Below are 20,321 nucleotides of genomic sequence, written 5' to 3' on the forward strand. Positions count from 1 at the left end.
ACAACATGTGGCAAAAGATGTTTCACATGTTATAACATGTGATACCATGTTTTTCCACATGTGAAAATGTTCCAAAACCACACGCTTCCCATGGGCAAAGCACATGTTTCACATGTGTTCCACATCTTTTCACGTGTGAAATTTAACATGACATGTTTCACTACACATGGACACATGTGAAACTCATGTGTGTTTTTCTGTAAGCCCACCCCTCTCCCCTTTCCTCTCATGGATTTGTGTTCTATACCTGATGATTTGTTTGGGCGGGAGTCAATAATGACTCATAATTGGTTCAAATGTCCAGTTAGGATGAATGTGATTGGCTCTGGTGTGCTGGGCAGTGACCAGTTATCCCTTATGTATTGAGAGACCAGTAGGTCTGTTTTGACTGTGGCTAGGATTAAAACCGCAATGATTAGTCGATAGACACAAAATTAATCACCAACTATATTTGTGATTGATTGACTCATTATCTGGATGGGTTGTGGACTGTTGGTCAGGACAAAAGAAGTCATTTGAGGACATCATCTTTGGCTTTGGCGGAAAAAGTGATCGACATTTTTCACCATTTTAGGGTTCGACTTCGACCACAGAAGACCGAGGGAAATACGGTCGCAAGATGTGTCATTCTGGAGCACAGTAGGCTCGTGTGCTGCCTCTGGAGCAGAGAAAACATAACTCACTGTTTCTGATGATGCTTCTGCCGCCAATGACTTTCAAGGAGGCCGGCACATTTTGGAACACTGAACCAATTTTAGAAGGACATTTTGGACAATGCTAAAGCTTAGACACAATCCCACGCATCTCGATGAGTAGAATATCTTTGCTGCTTTTAGCTGAATTTGAATCCGTTTCCCCTGTCTCCTCCGTAAGCCAAGTATTGGCCACAGATTGAGGTTATATATTGTACGTCTCTGAATGCGAGTGTTTTTGTGGGCTAGTATTTAGGCCAAGCACGAGGGAGGAAGTGGAGAGGAATGAGACCTTATCTGCTGACTGTGTGAACGCTCTGTCCGGCGTGATGACGGATCGGAGCGTTCTGCCTGACGGGGATGTGTTTGGACTTCCCATTCCATGATTGAGCCTTGAATTCCAGGAAGTGTTGAGTTAGCAGTTTTTCTCTTCTTTTTCCTTTTTCGCCTGCCTCGGCCCTAATGTGCTCCTCTCCCCCACTCGCTCACACGCCAGCTCCCTGCTAACTCTCCTGCTGACTGGCACCCAGTAATCCACTGACTCGCGGACCTTCGTATTCTCCCGTTTCAGCAATCAGTGTTTACTAGGGATGCAATTTTGTATCCATTTTCTTAACATATTTCAACATTATATTACAATGTTTACACTGAATGCTATTGTCTTTTTGGGTGTAATTCACCACCCTGGACTTTCTGTCTGCCAGCTTGGCTTTCTTCTTCCTCTGTATGAGCAGTGAAAGTTACATTGTGCCCTTGTGGTTTTAAATCATTTCAGCAAAGAAAATAAAAAAGAGAAAATAGCACATAGCCTACATTGTCGATTAATCGGTTAACATATAGTTTGATCGATCAAATTCTTAACGATCAATTAATCGATTGTCGATTAATCATTAACATCCCTAGTGTTTACCCGAAATTTAGAAAATTATTCCTTTGCCTGAACTCCCCAGAATGAAAAGGCATTCTCTCTGGACCCGTCAATGGCTTCAGCATGCTAGTGAACTTTTTGACAAGCTGTGAATGTGATTGTTTTCTATGTAAAATATGAGACACTTTATCGTGGGATCATACAGTATATATATAAATCCCATCCCTATCATTTGTATGCCTCGTGTGTGTCTAAGAAACAAACTTCAAGCATAAGCCTTGACATCAAAATGGCATGACAACGAGGTGTCTCGAAACTCGACTGCTAGATTACCACAGAACAACACCTTCGCACCTGTTTCTTCAGTCAAAAACACTGAATCTGCTGAACACATGTAGCGACTGAACATTGACTGCTAGTAAACAAAGCCTGGTACTTAGCACAGCAAACCCCAGCTAGATCCTACAGCCAAAGACGAGGAGTACATGCACTGGGGATTAGGAAACTTAATAGGATTAGCCGCCCCCCCCACCCTCCTCTCAGTCCATCCCGTTGTGTCGCACCCCCCAGCGTCCCCAGACGTCCCGTCTCTGGACAGTCCGCACGCCTGCTGGATGACCACTACTTAGCCTTCAAGCTGATTAAGGCCCAGCCACTCACAGCTCCTGCTCCAGCCTCAGGTCTGCAGGCACGGCACAGTCTGCGCACCATACACTCAGTCCACGCACCATCAACTCAGGTGGGACTGGAGATTGGCAGCTCATTAGGGGCACAAGAAGCGTGGTCATTTTCAAAGGCCAACGCGTTTCTGTTTTCCGCACACACTGGAGAAGAGTGGCTTCGTTTCAAATCGGTGTAAGCAGTGAAACCTCAGGATTCCACTCTGGTTGTCTGGGGTTTTGTCTCCAGTTGCTCCGAGGCTTTCACGCCAGGGCAGTGGCAGGCGTGTAAAGATGCGTTCTCCTTCCTCACCAGCCCTCCATGTGAGGGATCTGAGTACGGGACTGAGTTCACGCCTGACTAGAGGGTAAGTGTAAAGGCTGCTTTATGCTCACCATGCCGTGAAGGGCGCAGGGGTGGAGCGAGGGCCGGGCACGTCAAATTACGTAAATGTGTTGGGCGTGGTTGGGCGCGCTACCTCTGTAGGGCGCCCACCGTGTACCTGAAGATTTTTCTCACAGCGCGACCTCCGCACGGCTTCTCTCCAAACATGGCCGCTTTCAAGCCACTGAGCCCTGAACAATGGGCTGTGTTTTCACCACATTTCTTGACCCATGTGGTAGGCTAAACTTTGATTTGCAACTGTTCGTTTTTAGTCATTTCACCAAGTAAATGTGTTGTGTTGAGAGCATGATTGAGAGAGATTAAAAGCAGCACAGAGTAGTAGGCTATCAGGGCTGAGAACTGAAACGGCTATTCAGTAAAAACAAGTTTGGTGATTCATTCATGTGCTGATGTACGGTCATTTGAGAGTGAAAGCGCACTCAGTACTGCACATAATAGCGTTTAATTGCGACTTTTCACGGGCTGTTCTCACTATTACCATTGTACAATAACATGCTGATCACTTCTGAGTATAATAGCATCTGAGTATAATAGCATCTGCCCCAGCGCGAGGTCCGCCCGGTGACTCGCGGAGCTCCACCCCCACGGAGCTAGCTCGAGTATAATGAGCCCTTTAAGGGCTCATTATACTTAACTGTTTCACTTGATTATGTGTGTGTCATGGCAGCTGACCTAACTGCATTGTTGTTTGGGTCAAAGAGGCTGAAGACTATTGAAATATGAAATGTCATCTCATCTGCAGAGTTCGACTGCTTTGTTTTGAGTATGGGTACATTTTAGGATTGAGGCTGTAATTTAAGGTGGGGGTTCAGATTTGAATGGCGGTAGGTTAATGGCCCTTCTCTTGCAAACAGTAAAAACTGACTGTCATTGTGTGCTGAGAAAGACAACATTTTCTGCTGATTCCGACATCCTCATCCTGTGTCTACTTCAGACATCTAAGGTACCCTGTAGTTGTGCAACAGGAAAGGCTGGCTCTCCAGCTCTCCTTTCAAGTGATCATCATCAACCTTCATTTAAACAGGCAAGTTAATTAAGGACAAATTCTTATTTTCAATAACGGCCTGATGAGCACAGAGTTGATTGTGACCCTAATCATCGCACATCTCCACGTTGCTAAAACCGTTAGGGATGCACCGATATGAAAATTTTGGCCGATGCCGATAACCGATATTAACATTGCTGTTATGGCCGATAACCGATATTTACCGATGTCGATATGATCTGTATAAAACCACATTTTTATGATCATCACATTTTGTACATACTGAAAAACACATGTTAACAGTGAATTTGAAAAAATTATGCATTTCTTTATTTGCAACGCCTTTGGAAAAGCCCATAAATCATAGATTTACTGCATTATTTCATATCAATGTGAAGAATTTGGCTGATAATGATAACCGATATTAACATTGCAACATCTGACCGATACCGATATGACCGATATGTTAAAAAATGACTAACATCGGCCGATACCGATATGATTGCCGATATATCGTGCATCCCTAAAAACCGTGCATGGATTTCTATGGTATTGTGTGTGACGGGCAGCCAATTATAAACACCAGTCTTAGGGTTAATTATAAACAGGGCAATTATATTTATATTTATATATTTATATATATATATTATATATCCTTATACCTTATATCCTTATACATCATCATACATCCTTATACATTATATATCCTTATATCCTTATACCTTATATCCTTATACCTTATATATTATATAACCTTATATATTGTATATTTATATATATATATTTATATATATATATATATATAATTATAAACAGGGCAATTAATTATAAACAGGGCAATTATAAACACCAGTCTTTGCCCTTACTCTTGAGTTCAGTTGAGGACATCTCTCTCGAGCTTTACCCACATCGAACCCAATGAACGCCGTGCTCACATGTAGCAAGTGTCGCCATCGTGGTTTTGCATTACCAGTGAAGCTCAAGGCTTTTTGTCTCAGCCTAGGCAGACTTTGGGATTAATGTGAATGAACAGTTTACCTTTAAAGACGAGTGATTGTAAATTCATGCTTGTCCAGATTGCCACTCTTCCAAGGGGAAGATGACTTGTACTTCAAGATTTAGGTAGGCCCTCATCATCAGCACGGGCGCTACGCTAGGCACATACGCATCATGCGCTGCGCGTAGGCTGTAGGGCACCAAGTGTGGGAAGGGGCAGCAATCTCAGGCCAGGAACACCACAGCCAAACAGCCAGTTTGGCCATAATGCTCCGACTAAAATGATCTATCCACACAGCCAGTTTGGCATGAACTGTTTTGAACTGGCTGTGGTGCCCTTAAAAGCAAGTTGTGGATTTCCAAATTTAAAACTACATGCGACGCAGCAAATAAACAAACTCACATTTCCCTCAGTCATCATGCTGGACATCAACAGCATAGTGTGAGGAATTTGTCTTGGTGTAAGTATGCAACAAATATCTAAAAGACAAAATCACCACAAAGCAATTATGGTTAGAGGCCACCCAAACGTCCAGCAGCGGTGCTGCTCGTCATTTCCAGGCTTCTGGGTCCAACATTAACCTTTTTAGAGCTGGTCACACAGGCACACGCACTCAAAATACTGCAGCACTTCTATTTTCGCTGAATGAAGTAGTCAGAATAGATGGGCCTTGGTAGGTATGACTGTGCCTGAATGAAGTAGCCAGAATAGATGGGCCTGTTAGGTAAGGCTGTGCCTGAATGAAGTAGCCAGAATAGATGTGCCTTGTTTTGTATGGCTGTGCCTGAATGAAGTAGTCAGAATAGATGGGCGTTGTTATTTATTTATTTATTTTATTCGTTTATTTGGACAGGACAGTGCAAAATTAATGAACACAGAAACCACAGAACAGATAGTAAAACCTGGAACATAGTAAAAGTGTAAAAATTGACGGATTTAGCACGAGGCTAATTTCCATCCGTTATCCCCATAAAACATAAAACACAAAAAACATAGAGCGTAAAACGTAGAACATAATAAAAACATACATAGAACATAGGTAGCAGCAGTACACTCTAAAACTACGTAAAACATGAGTAGCAACAAAACACTCTAAAATACATGGCAGCAATTACACTTTGAAAAATAAAAATACATAATAATAATACACACAAAAAAAGAGAAGAAAAACATACTACCTGTGGACACATGACTGGTTTGTTTTCAGCCATTTTTTAAGACTACCTTTAAAAGCGGCAAGGGTGGGGCTGTCCCTTATGGAGACGGGGAGACTATTCCATATTTGGCTGCCTTTTATCGATAGGACATTTTGACCAAACGTGGTTATTCTACGATGGACCTTACAATCACCTCTGGTGTCTGATCTAGTGCCGAGTCCAGTGAGTCTATTTTTTTGGATGAATTCCTGTAACGGAGGGGGAGCTAGTCCATGTAGGCATTTAAAGAAGAAACAGGCACTCTTTAAGACCTTGAGATTTTCAAAGCTCAGGAATTGATGTTGTTCCAGAATGTTACAGTGGTGGTATGACAAAGGTTTTCTAGCAAATGCCTTGATGGCTCTGTAATCGAGCTGTTCAATAGGTTTTATGACAGTGGCACCTGCAAACGACCAGTTTGTGAAGCAGTATTCAATGTGAGAGAAAATCATGCAGTGAAGATATGTTTTAGCTGCATCAACTGTTAAGAAAGGCCAGATTTGTCTAAAATTAACTAAGTTAAAATTAATTGTGCTTTTCATTTTTTTGATGTGTTTCTTGAAGGAAAGGTTAGGTATGGCTGTGCCTGAATGAAGTAGCCAGAATAGATGGGTCTTGTTAGGTATGGCTGTGCCTGAATGAAGTAGCCAGAATAGATGGGCCTGTTAGGTAAGACTGTGCCTGAATGAAGTAGCCAGAATAGATGTGCCTTGTTTGGTATGGCTGTGCCTGAATGAAGTAGCCAGAATAGATGGGCCTTGTTAGGTATGGCTGTGCCTGAATGAAGTAGTCAGAATAGATGGGCCTTGTTAGGTATGGCTGTGCCTGAATGAAGTATTCAGAATAGATGGGCCTTGTTAGGTATGGCTGTGCCTGAATGAAGTAGCCAGAATAGATGTGCCTTGTTAGGTATGGCTGTGCCTGAATGAAGTAGCCAGAATAGATGGGCCTGTTAGGTAAGACTGTGCCTGAATGAAGTAGCCAGAATAGATGGGCCTTGTTAGGTATGGCTGTGCCTGAATGAAGTAGCCAGAATAGATGTGCCTTGTTAGGTATGGCTGTGCCTGAATGAAGTAGCCAGAATAGATGGGCCTTGTTAGGTATGGCTGTGCCTGAATGAAGTAGTCAGAATAGATGGGCCTTGTTAGGTATGGCTGTGCCTGAATGAAGTAGCCAGAATAGATGTGCCTTGTTAGGTATGGCTGTGCCTGAATGAAGTAGCCAGAGTAGATGGGCCTGTTAGGTAACACTGTGCCTGAATGAAGTAGCCAGAATAGATGGGCCTTGTTAGGTATGGCTGTGCCTGAATGAAGTAGCCAGAATAGATGGGCCTTGTTAGGTATGGCTGTGCCTGAATGAAGTAGTCAGAATAGATGGGCCTTGTTAGGTATGGCTGTGCCTGAATGAAGTAGTCAGAATAGATGGGCCTTGTTAGGTATGGCTGTGCCTGAATGAAGTAGCCAGAGTAGATGGGCCTGTTAGGTAACACTGTGCCTGAATGAAGTAGCCAGAATAGATGGGCCTTGTTAGGTATGGCTGTGCCTGAATGAAGTAGCCAGAATAGATGGGCCTTGTTAGGTATGGCTGTGCCTGAATGAAGTAGTCAGAATAGATGGGCCTTGTTAGGTATGGCTGTGCCTGAATGAAGTAGTCAGAATAGATGGGCCTTGGTAGGTGGTAGGTGCCTGCGGTTTCTTGTATGCATGGTTCTGTAGCTGTTTTTATCCACACAGTGATAAACGGACGTCCATATTTTTAGTATCTAAACTTGACACATTTTCCTCTATCTTTAGCTTGAAGCTAAAGTTCAGTGTGCTGTTGTGTGTGTGGGCAAATGAACAAACACAGGTACACGGTCATTCCTTTCCTCCCTGTCTCCTGCAGGTTCTCCCTGAACTCTGAGCTCCACAGTCACTCCCTGGTGACGGTCATCGGTGGAGAGGAGGAGCAGTTTGAGGACTTCGGGGAGAGCAACACGTCAGGGCTGCTGCTGGAGAGCAGCGTGGAGGTGATGGGGGACGCCTCACTCTTACAGCCACCTGAACAGCTCCACGGCTCCTCACGGTTCCGCTCTTCCAGGTACCAGCTCTTCCCTCGAGCTCAAGCTCAATCTGTCCCAAGTGAAGTTTGAACGGATTCTGACAAAGAGGAGTGCTTTTAAAATGCAGACAGCCCCCGAGGTTATTCAAGCGCCGTGAATATTAATATCATTTGACCCTGGCTTTTCTCTTATCTGCCCCCTCCTGATAATAGTGCCGCACTGTCAGTTACATTCCCAGCTCCACTCTGCTGGCTTCAATGCCTCTTGTTTGCTTTCCTTAGCTGTTTGTCAAGAAAGACATGGAGGTCAAATGTTGATAAGTGGTATCTGGAGACGTGACGTCCTTCCAACCCACTGCTGCCTCCACTTCTCCTGAAGGGCGAGATCAACTGAGCGAATGCAAAGTTCATTCCACAAGTCTTACTCTCACTGTTGGAGTTATACAAAAATGAGGTTATCAGGGTGAAATTAACGTTCCTAAACTGTTCCTAAACTCACTACACACGCCATTTAAGCCCTTGTGGATTCTGTCGCCAAGTCCAGACCCCCCATCTCTCCTCTGATGCTCTGAGACCTTCCCCCATCTCTCCTCTGATGCTCTGTACTAATTATTTCCTCCCTCCTTCTCCACCATGTTTTCATCGGAGATTCTAAGCTGGACAATGCGTAATTCTCACTTGGGTGATATTTCCCCGATCTGCCTTGCCAGGTGGCACTTAACGGCTAACTGCCTAGCTTTTGTAGCCCAGTCACAATATGGAAATAAGCTGCTTTAACTGGATTGGTACTAATAGTACTTTAATATAGTTCCCACAAAATACATTTTTTTTGTAATTCAACCTTACTGTATCATCTTTGCAGTAAGAATAAAGCTGAGGTAGATGAAGCTACTCAGTTGAAGTATATTTGTGCTTGGGAGTTGGGATAGATGAACGTTTAACGATCCCTTTGAGGAAATTAGGCCATTGGAGTAGCAAGTAGTAATAGGATACATCAAAGAAGAACAGCCTATACACATACCGTATACTATAAATGAAAATGCGCAACAAATGAGAAAACTGGTCTGAAAGGCCCGTATGTGAAAAGACTGTGCAATATGACAGCGTATATTCAGGGTATGTACTTGCTTCTGAAAAATCCATAGACAACGACGAGCACAAAAAGCTACATCCCACCAACATCACCCACTCGCTTTGAACACGTCAACTGTTTTGAGCCAATCCTGCTCGAGTGGCTATTGGAGCATGTTTCTGTGCTGCCACCTACACAAGCCCACATACAGTAGAAACCTGGCAGCACGGCACGTCCACACAGTCTGGAGTTGCATCTGTTCCACGCGCACACACACACACGTGCGCACACACACACACGTTCACACACACACACACACACGCGCGCGCGCGCATCATTGCGGAAAGGACAGTACTTAACCTTCACACTGGCTTCATGCAGCAGCGACTCTCAAGTGCAGATGACCATCGAGTGACGCTCAGTCCAACTCTGCGGTTCTGCCTACATAAAGGGGAACCTGTGCCAGCTGCACGCAGAGCCCCGACCCGACCCGGCTGGTAAAGAGGTGATGTGAGGCGACGGCACAGGCTGCTGCCGCCATCTCCCGCGCCCACAAATACATCACCACGTTCTTCATTTGCTGGCTTGAGAGCTTAAGTTGTTTTGATATGGTCAACTTGCTATGAACCACTGTGCAGGTCCTGTGAGCAGCACTGCCTCACTTCTCCCTCTCAGTCATCACACTGGTGTCCTGCCCCACCGTGACCGTCACTCACCGCTCCTTCTCTTCCTCCTCCTCCTCCTCCTCCGCCTCCTCCTCCTCCCCCCCCCCCCCCCGTCTCCTCTCCTCTCCAGTGCACCTGCTCCTCTCCCTGACTGCTTTCAGAGCTTCCTCAGGGAGGAGGCGCTGGACTTTTTCTGTAGCCAGTGTCACAAACAAATAAGTCGTCTCGAGGACCTCTCCACTCGTCTCAATTTCCTAGAGATGACTAGGTAACACATCACCCCCCCCCCCCCACCCCACCGCCGCCGACTCCGAGCCATGTCTGCACTGCTGTGTCCATTGGATATCCTGCACATTCTCATAATGTGTGCGTGCTGTGTTGCATTTGTGGTGCGTGTGCTATATGTCGTGGATTGTACACACACACACACACACACACACACACACACACACACACACACACGTGTTATGGTGTGTGGGTGTGTTTCACAGCCAGCTTGTCTCACACTCTCTCTCCATCTCCACTCACAGTGATTTCAGTTGCTGCTCGTTTACCAGCAGACTTTCTGTTCCGAGTTCCCATTGGTCATACCTGCACTAATCATGATTTTTCATCCATTCACGAGATACTGTACATTTTTCTGTCATGCAGTTCTGAGAATGAGCTTAAAGACTGATTATTACCTGTTGAGTCACCTAAGAAAACCACATAGGAACTTTTCTTTTCTTTTATTTTTTTTTTACATTAAAAACATACTCGTTATTGTCAGAGGTGAGTGGTGTTTCTTTGAGTGACTTATTGGTCATGTCTTTTGCATTCATATTTCATTTCAGTTGTTGGGATAATGACTGCTGGTAGCAAAGCACAGCTTTTTATATGAGCCTGCATTTATGAAAATTGACAGAACAGACATGCTGATCTAGGATTGCCGACCAGGTCGCTTTGACCAAATCATGTAACCTGAAAAGCAAAACTGATCAGCACTGCTTAGACATTTGATCAATATGAACTGCTGTGTTTTGTTGCTAGATTGCTGTGATGTGTGAATATGTTGTAGCTATAGTATGGACACGTCTGCTGACTAAATTAGTTGACGACCACCCTCACCATACCCCTCTCTTCTTTTCCATGTGGATCCACGCCTAGTAGAGAGAGGGATGAGGGGGTGGGTAGGAGGAGGAATAGCAGGAGATAGTGTCTCTTTCCTATGTCCCTTCTCTCTTCCTGACCATTTTCCTGTTGTTCCGTCCCCCCATCCAGTGCGGGCAAGAGGCTGTCCAGCAAGAAAGTAGCGAGGTAAGCTAACACGTTTCTCTCGTTTCAGTACTGGGTAATAGCAGAGGCGTTTAATAGACAACCCACTCCAGGCTCCGCAAATAATAAGAAATGGTACTCTTCCGGTCTCCTAAATGGGCGTGGTCATCAGCTTGTGATTGACTGTCTGTCAGTGGTATGAAACTTCATTGGCTGACCAGTCTCCTAAGTGTGCGTGGCAGTGGCGAAACCTCTGTGGCACAGATACAGGAAGTGACTGGAAGTTGGGGTGTCTCTACCTATATTAAATGTCTCTGGTAATATATATATATATATTTTTTGCATATTTTTCTTTGAGTAGTGTACTAGAGGTAAAAGCACTCGCCAACCAACCACCGCGGGGACCCGGGTTAATTTCCCGGCAGCGGTACTTCCGGCTTGGTCAGACGTTCCTACAGACACAATTGGCCATGTCTGCAGGTGGGAAGCCAGTGGAGTATGTGGACTGCACATGTATCGGAGCGGAGGAAGCATGTGCTAGTCTACAACTCTCTCCAGATCGGCAGAGGGGGTGGAGCAATGACCGGGACAGCAGGGGGGGGAATTGGTCAAGTAGAATTGGGGAGAAAATGGGAGAGAAATTATAGAAACGCACACGCGCACACACACACACACACACACACACACACACACACACACACACACTGTATATATATACTAGGGGTGTCACGATACACTCAGTTCACGATACGATACGTATCACGATACTGGGTTCACGATAACGATACGATACGATACAATTTTAACAATATTTTTTTAAACTTGAATAATGACAATATATGACTGGAAAAGTAGTATTTTATTTGAAATGCACAAATACAAAACATGCTGTTGTGGGAAATTGTTATTACAATAACAACTAGAAAAAACATGAGATTGGAGATAAGGCTTATCTTGAAATAGAATGAGTTACACCGTCACTTAGATTTACTTTGAACTAAAAGGTTTCTCAGCAGTATAAATTCTCATTATGCATCTTCAGTTTTTCTTCAAACTCAAACAACAAGACTTTTCTTAGTCTATTTTTTATGCATCTTCAGTTTTTCCTGTCAAGTAAACAGTTTTGCCAGAAACTCAATTGAATGGTTTCTCTCCTGTATAACTTCTCATGTGTCTCTTCAGAGACTTGTTCAACTGAACTACTTTCCACACATTGAACTTCAACAAACAAAGACGTTTCTTTGTCTACTTTTGAAAAAAAAAAAAAAAAAAAAAAATCACGATATGAGATTTCATCTCAACGATAATTTCGTGGGACGATATATTGTGACACCCCTAATATATACTGTATATATATATATATATATATATACTGTATATATATATATATATATATCCACACACACTGTATATTTTGTATGTATGATGTTCATAGATAATAATAATCTCAATATTTGGCATGTAAACAATGGGGAGATTTTGAAGGGACCAGCAGTTTACCAAACCTGAGGGAGCTCTTCTAGGCGCTGTGGAGTAAGTCTTCCCTCCCCTCCTCTGCTGTAGACATCTCCTCCAGAACAGCTCCATGACTCTGGACACCATGAGCGACTTGACCCGGGACATTCTGGAGCTCGCTGACAACGACATCACTGACAAGGTGAGAGCTCACAGTCAGTCACCCGTGCCGTACATGTTTTTTACTTATTATTTTATTTATTTTCTTACCCTTACTTAACCAGGGAAAGCTCACTGAGTACAGACTTTTTTCCAGAACATTTCCTCAGATACACACATTCACAACTGCCCTTTTGCTGTCCCAGTTTCCCACTGTTTAAGTGCTTTGCTCAAGGGCACCTCAACAGTATTCAGTGTTTCCCCTAGAAAATGGTTCAGGCCTGGAGGGATTTCTAAACGTACCCCGACTGCACCGGTGGGGGCCGTCGCTGGCGACGCTAACCTTTTAGCTAACCTGTTCGCATCTATGTTGGCAATGGCATCCCAAGTATCATCATAATATTATGGGATGTGATGCGAACAGTTGTATTATGGGATGTGCGTTTCCCAGGCAACGACACGTTGACACCTTTTGGAACAGCACCGTACGCTGGCACAATGCTTCTAAAAGCAAAATGCTTATTGTTTTGAATGATTTGGCATCTTCTATTACTGTCCACTGTCAACACCAGTATTGTTGTATTGTAATAATATGCCATAAAGGCTTATTGAAATTTTGGGGAGAGCAGGGGAAAAAAAATAATAATACTGATAATAATGTTTGCATTTTTTTTCTGGCCTGGCGGGGGCGCTGTTGGCCTGGCGGGCCCGCCCGGACTGTAGAATGGTAGAGGGAAACACTGGTATTTGTTGAGGGAAGGGAGAGCATTCCACAATTGTAGCGCAGCTCACAGTTGTTGCATAACACAGTGTTATCGACTAGACTACATTTTGATGTTCAGATCCTTCAACTTGAGCATGTTTCCCTGTTTGCAGGTGCTCCTCCTAGAGCGTCGCGTGGCGGAGCTGGAGAAGGAGTCGGAGGCGTCGGGGGAGCAGCATGCACGTCTGCGGCAGGAGAACCTGCACCTGGTGCACCGCGCCAACGCGCTGGAGGAGCAGCTGAAGGAGGCGGAGCTCCACACGGACGAGCAGCTCCAGCAGGCCACCCGCCGCCACAAAGATGCCCTCAACAAGCTGGAGAGGGAGAGGGGGCTGGAGCTGGAGAACCTGCAGGCCAGGTCAGGACCACCAGTGTCCAGCTGGAGAAGGACTGATATAACTGATTATGATATAACGAATAATATCATATATAATATAATAGATCAGAATTAATTAATTATAATTACTTCCAACTTGCCATGCATGATTATAAACATTTATAAAGAGTTTTATAAAGCCTTATAAATGCATTATAATGCCTTATGAATGTGCATGCATTATAGACATGATCTTCATAGAAAGTGTTACCGAAATGGTATTTTGATACCCATCCTAGGTGTGTGTGTGTGTGTGTGTGTGTGTGTGTGTGTGTGTGTGTGTGTGTGTGTGTGTGTGTGTGTGTGTGTGTGTGTGTGTGTGTGTGTGTGTGTGTGTGTGCGTGCGTGCGTGCGTGCGTGCACTTTGTGGCTCTATACTGCCACCCTTTGGTGCTGAGCTGCCACTAATCACAAGCTGTTTTTCCCATAGTGCAGCCCAGGGCATCACAAGTCAAATTCAGGTCAGGCAGGTCAATCAGGTAGTCAGGTGATGCGCTCTTTGTCAGATGGCCTCTAGAGGGCGAAACACACACCATGATCTGTGCTTGTTCTATCAGGGGTGCCCAAATTCTTTCCCATGAAGGGCCAAAACTCAATCTGGGTGGAGGGCCGAGGGCCAAGAATAAACGTTGTGGAATTACATTAAAATGTATTGTGTTTTATAGAAAATTAACATTCTAAATCTAAAATAACATTTCAATATAATAATCTACTTTTTATCTGTTTGGTAATTGTAATAATTTGCAATTGGTTATATATATATTAAAAAAAATGTGGGGAGCTTCAACATTTAATCAGTAAACACCAAGTTAAAAACAACAGTTGTATTTTCCACCTTTGTAATCAAGAGAGAAATTTTAAAAATCCTCAAGGTACTTTGAAAATCAGCTTTATTGTCCATCTTTTGTAAACAATTTGCCATGACAATTTGCAGGGATGCAATCTCAGGAGTGAACACAGTATCCGCAGCCACATTCAGACACTGTTTCACAAAGTCACCACATGAAAAAGCTCGTCCACCCTTTGCAATCAGTGCAGATATCTGATAACTTGCCCGAGTTGCATTCTGGATAAAAAATCGGGGGGGGGGGGGGAATGTTTTTTTCCCAAATCCGTGGCACGCCAAAACAAACAGAGCGCGGGCCCCAAATTGGTCAGCACTGTTCTATAGAATAGAATAGCTGACCACCATTCGACAGAATGCAAGCATGTCAGTTGTGTTACCATGCGGTTGTGTTTGGTGTTTTATGTGCTTGAAGAAGTTCTATCTTCTGTTCCTCAGACTGCAGCAGCTTGATGAGGAGAACAGTGAACTGCGTTCTTGTGTTCCGTGTCTACGAGCGAACATCGAGAGACTGGAGGAGGTGAGAGCAATGCTGCCTCGTCGCTTTGCTTCTCTCTCCCTTCTGTGCATCTCCTCTCCTGCAGCATCTCCTTCCACACACTTATCACTATCTCTGTATCTCACCTCCTCTCCTCCATCACACCTCCTACCACACACTTATCACTATCTCTGTATCTCACCTCCTCTCCTCCATCACACCTCCTACCACACGCTTATCACTATCCCTGTATCTCACCTCCTCTCCTCCATCACACCTCCTTCCACACACTTATCACTATCTCTGTATCTCACCTCCTCTCCTCCATCACACCTCCTACCACACACTTATCACTATCTCTGTATCTCACCTCCTCTCCTCCATCACACCTCCTACCACACGCTTATCACTATCTCTGTATCTCACCTCCTCTCCTCCATCACACCTCCTACCACACACTTATCACTATCTCTGTATCTCACCTCCTCTCCTCCATCACACCTCCTTCCACACGCTTATCACTATCTCTGTATCTCACCTCCTCTCCTCCATCACACCTCCTACCACACACTTATCACTATCTCTGTATCTCACCTCCTCTCCTCCATCACACCTCCTACCACACACTTATCACTATCCCTGTATCTCACCTCCTCTCCTCCATCACACCTCCTACCACACACTTATCACTATCCCTGTATCTCACCTCCTCTCCTCCATCACACCTCCTTCCACACACTTATCACTATCTCTGTATCTCACCTCCTCTCCTCCATCACACCTCCTACCACACACTTATCACTATCTCTGTATCTCACCTCCTCTCCTCCATCACACCTCCTTCCACACGCTTATCACTATCTCTGTATCTCACCTCCTCTCCTCCATCACACCTCCTACCACACACTTATCACTATCTCTGTATCTCACCTCCTCTCCTCCATCACACCTCCTACCACACACTTATCACTATCTCTGTATCTCACCTCCTCTCCTCCATCACACCTCCTACCACACACTATCCCTGTATCTCACCTCCTCTCCTCCATCACACCTCCTACCACACACTTATCACTATCTCTGTATCTCACCTCCTCTCCTCCATCACACCTCCTACCACACGCTTATCACTATCCCTGTATCTCACCTCCTCTCCTCCATCACACCTCCTACCACACACTTATCACTATCCCTGTGTCTCACCTCCTCTCCTCCATCACACCTCCTACCACACGCTTATCACTATCTCTGTATCTCACCTCCTCTCCTCCATCACACCTCCTACCACACACTTATCACTATCTCTGTATCTCACCTCCTCTCCTCCATCACACCTCCTACCACACACTTATCACTATCTCTGTATCTCACCTCCTCTCCTCCATCACACCTCCTACCACACACTTATCACTATCCCTGTATCTCACCTCCTCTCCTCCATCACACCTCCTACCACACGCTTATCACTATCCCTGTATCTCACCTCCTCTCCTCCATCACACCTCCTACCACACGCTTATCACTATCCCTGTGTCTCACCACCTCCTCTCTCTCACTTCTGTCTCCTCATTCCTGTGTCGACTGTCTGATGCCCCGTCCTCATCCTTGCCTCCTTTGGTTTTGATCTACCAGGAGAAGAGGAAGCTGCAGGATGAGACGGAGGACATGACCGACAGACTGAACGAGGAGATGGAGTCCCGCAGGAAGATGGCTGACAAGCTGAGCCACGAACGCCACCAGAACCAGAAAGAGAAGGAGTGCACTCAGGAGGTGTGTCCCCCCCCCCCCCCCCCCCCCCCAAATAAATATATTTATGCCTCTCATTTATACTGTCTGCTTTATGCCTAGAATTTTATGAGATCACTTTACTATTGGATGCTAATTGATCTGTTTTCACCTACAGCTTATTGAAGACCTACGTAAGCAGCTTGAGCACCTACAGCTGTACAAGTTGGAGGCTGAGGCCAAGAGGGGGCGCTCTCCCAGCGCAGGGCTGCAGGAGTACCAGACCCGCACGCGAGAAGCTGAGCTGGAGCAGGAGATCAAACGGCTCAAACAGGTAGCACACACATTTCCCGCACTTCTCTGGCCGTTCACTGCACCCGTTTCATGTTGCTTTGTTTTCTGAAGGCCAGCGCTCACAGCACACGGCTTGGTTTCGTTTGCCACAGGACAACCGAAGTCTGAAGGAGCAGAACGACGAGTTGAACGGCCAGATCATCAACCTGAGCATCCAGGGAGCCAAGAGCCTGATGTCTGCCTCCTTCTCCGATTCCTTGGCAGCTGAGATCAGCTCTGTGTCTCGTGGAGAGGTCAGTTTACAACACAGAGGAATTATGTCCTTTAGTCATTCAACTAACTGTAGACATTTCGTCTTTATACGCATTTTACGAAATGTCTATGGGAAAATAAATGGCGGATGAAAATCTCTGGTACAGTGCTGAAGCAGGAAGTGACGTTCCACTTTGGCTCTCCATATGGGAGCTTTAAAGTTCTTGTGAGTGTTCTTCTCTGACTCATTTATCAGCTCCACTGACACCTGCCGTTTGTTTCTAGTTGATGGAGGCTGTCCACAAACAGGAGGAGATCAACTACAGACTCCAGGACTACATTGACAAAATCATTGTGGCCATCATGGAGTCCAACCCCTCCATCCTAGAGGTCAAGTAGACACTACCTTGAGCGAGGCAGCCAGAGGGAAGGACTCAGTGGGCTGTTCAAACATCTCGGAGACTCTGCTGAAACGAGACATCAACTACTAAGACAGGATATCAACTTATTTTGGTGGAGGGGGGGAAGAAGGAAGTCGACTCATCCAACTCCCCTGAAAGAAGAATTGCAGATTAATAAGAAGTCCACGGCTGTCAATGAAGAATAAGCTATTTTTAAATTAGTTAGTCCCTTGAATCTGAGCTTGTGTGTGTGTGTCTGTCTGTCTGTCTGTGTGTGTGTGTGTGTGTGTCTGTCTGTCTGTGTGTGTGTGTGTGTGTGTGTGTGTGTGTGTGCGTGCGTGTGCCCTCCTGAATATGCTTGGGTTCTGGTGACGTCCATGTATTTGGCTAGAGGGACCTGAGTCTCCCCCTGTTGCGCGTGTGAATTTGTAAAGGTGCACACGAGGTCAATATCACGAGGAGTAGAAACCTCCTAGCCTGGTAAAGCAGACGGTCACGTGACCTCACATTTCATTTTGTTCTACCAGACGTTCTGGCGTCAAGCTTTCACCCAGTGTTTGCAGTGGGCGGGAGTTGGGCGGGTGTACTTGCCTTGACAGACAACTCCTTCAGCCAATCAGCGTTGGATCCAGTCAAATCCAAATCCACTCGGGAGAACGGCGAAAACATCTTTTCCGCCGGGAAACTCAGCTGTTGCGTACTCCTGTACTCGCTTAATTGTTATTGAGTCTATTTCTGCAACAACTGCACTTTATGGCTGTTTAAACTCGACGAGCGTTGACCTTACTCCTCGAGGTGGACAGGCACAGAGGCAGCCATTACTGTTTTGTCAGCGGCGTTCCTGATTGGCCGGTTACGATGCCAACTACGAGGCGGGTCGCTGATTGGCTAGCACCCTTTGCAGTTTCTGCAAATACCCTCGCAGGGCTTGAGGCCAGACGGTCTGGTAGAACGAAATGAAATGTGGGTTCACGTGACCGGCTGGTTTACCAGGCTAGAAACCCCCCTGCCCCTGTCCACAAAACTAAAGTGTCAATGTTCGGTTGAGAGGTGACATTTTCAGACAATGATACCGAAAAGCCTTAAAGCAAAGGTGATGCGAGTAGTCATTGATGTATACATACAGTATGGTTCCAGTCAGTGAGATGTTACTGGGAGGAGTCCTTCGTGGCATGTCTGCTGAATCGGGCTGAATCGTGTTTTTTAACCACAGAACGTGTTTGAAGCCGTATGAAGCTCTGGTGCAGCCGCTGCTCTGAGGGCTTTTGTCTGTATGTTGAAAGCTTGCTGTGCTGCCTACAGTCACATTTACCGTGTGTCCTGACCTTAAACCTCATTGAATGATCTTTTCCAGTTTACCCAGAAACCCAGGTGAGGGACATTTCTAGGGGTCGAGGATGAGGAATACCCGGAGGGTTTGTGTGTGTGGTTTGTGTGTGTGTGTGTGTTTGTGTGTGTGCCTGCAAACATGCGAGCTGTTTTGCATTCCCTTTGTGCTCTGTGTTGCTTAAAGGTATGGAGACAATAGCTTGGTGACTCGAGGAGTAGCAAGAACGGATCATTCGTTCTCGAACGCCTCGGTGTCCAGACAGAAGGACCTACAGTAGTAGGTGGTTTATAATTTGCTGCATTTATTTTTACAATGAAACAGGGTCCCAGAGATCAGGTGGGCTGGAACCCCCCCCCCCCAGTGGAAAAGCACTTAATTTCTCATCACCTCTTCTGGCACTAATGTGATCAAATGCAACTCAAACTTGTCCTACGGAATATCGACTTGAAACTGGAACTGACAAAACGAAATATTCATACTGACAATTTCACTTAGTACACACTACCCACATTTGACTTAGCCTTAAAACCTGATGAGTGTTCTGAGAAATGCAGGGTCATATCTTGTGCCCAGTGCAAGGTCGAAATCTAGTTTCTAGCTCTCAAAATCTCCCTTTCTTTCTTTTAATGACCACTGGGTCACTACCTCAAAGGATGCGTTTCAGCGACCCAGTGATAATTACAAGAAAAAAATTAGATTTTGAGTGCTAGAAACTAGCAAAGATTTTGCCCTTGAACGTGCACTGGGCATACGATATGGCCCGTAGTGTTTTGTTGTTGTGTTGATTGAAGTACAGCCCACCTGATCCAAGTGTTCTCGTGCTGAGTGAAAGTGAGAAGGGAGCAAGCTGATCCAGGTTAGCAACCATTTTTGCTAGACAAGTGAAGTGAATTACTATCAGTGAAAATGTTATCCAGACTGAAAAATGCTGATATTTGACATGTTGTGTATGAAGTAACCAACAGTTGTACCTTGCACTAAGTTTTGTTTCGATTTCAAATGTGTTTGTTTTTTTTGTCAATAGAGAAAAAAATGTATATTGTGAAGGGTTGGAATTATAGATCATTTGAAGCCCCTATGAAGATGAAAATGATTTGAGTATGGGACTTGTTGCTACAAATCCCATACTCGCATTTAACCATAAGGAGAAGAAAAAGCATCACACTACTCAGAATGCCATATAGCATCAGAAATACTCCACAAACAGTACAGGAATATGCTCATAAGCTGTAGCCATGCATCAGAGTATTTTACGGATTTTTCACATAATTATATATTTTCACCACACGCTGTAGATTTAGGTAGCAATAACGTTTAGGAAGGACTGGACATTTATGGAGGGCAGATAACCCCCACGCCTACTGAAGCAACATGGACTTTTTTCCCCGCTGTAGTTACGGAAAAAGCACG

The 20,321-nt window shown here is 45.0% G+C and overlaps 1 protein-coding gene across 1 annotated transcript in view; it reads left to right on the top strand.

The window, feature by feature from the left end:
• rab11fip3 (RAB11 family interacting protein 3 (class II)) overlaps positions 1–17,579 on the top strand; it is a gene marked incomplete at its 3' end in the record, with an annotated part of 52,372 nt that extends 34,793 nt beyond the window's left edge. The window contains exons 5-13 of the mRNA XM_083636257.1: positions 7,688–7,882; positions 10,841–10,876; positions 12,398–12,491; positions 13,325–13,569; positions 14,870–14,951; positions 16,542–16,679; positions 16,813–16,968; positions 17,081–17,221; positions 17,466–17,579. Of these exons, the coding sequence (XP_083492383.1) occupies positions 7,688–7,882; positions 10,841–10,876; positions 12,398–12,491; positions 13,325–13,569; positions 14,870–14,951; positions 16,542–16,679; positions 16,813–16,968; positions 17,081–17,221; positions 17,466–17,579 (1,201 nt within the window). The remainder of the gene's footprint in view (positions 1–7,687; positions 7,883–10,840; positions 10,877–12,397; positions 12,492–13,324; positions 13,570–14,869; positions 14,952–16,541; positions 16,680–16,812; positions 16,969–17,080; positions 17,222–17,465) is intronic.
• Positions 17,580–20,321: the final 2,742 nt, after the last annotated feature.

This window comes from Poromitra crassiceps, assembly GCF_964638095.1.
Source record: "Poromitra crassiceps genome assembly, chromosome: 4".
Taxonomy (NCBI): Eukaryota; Metazoa; Chordata; class Actinopteri; order Beryciformes; family Melamphaidae; genus Poromitra; species Poromitra crassiceps.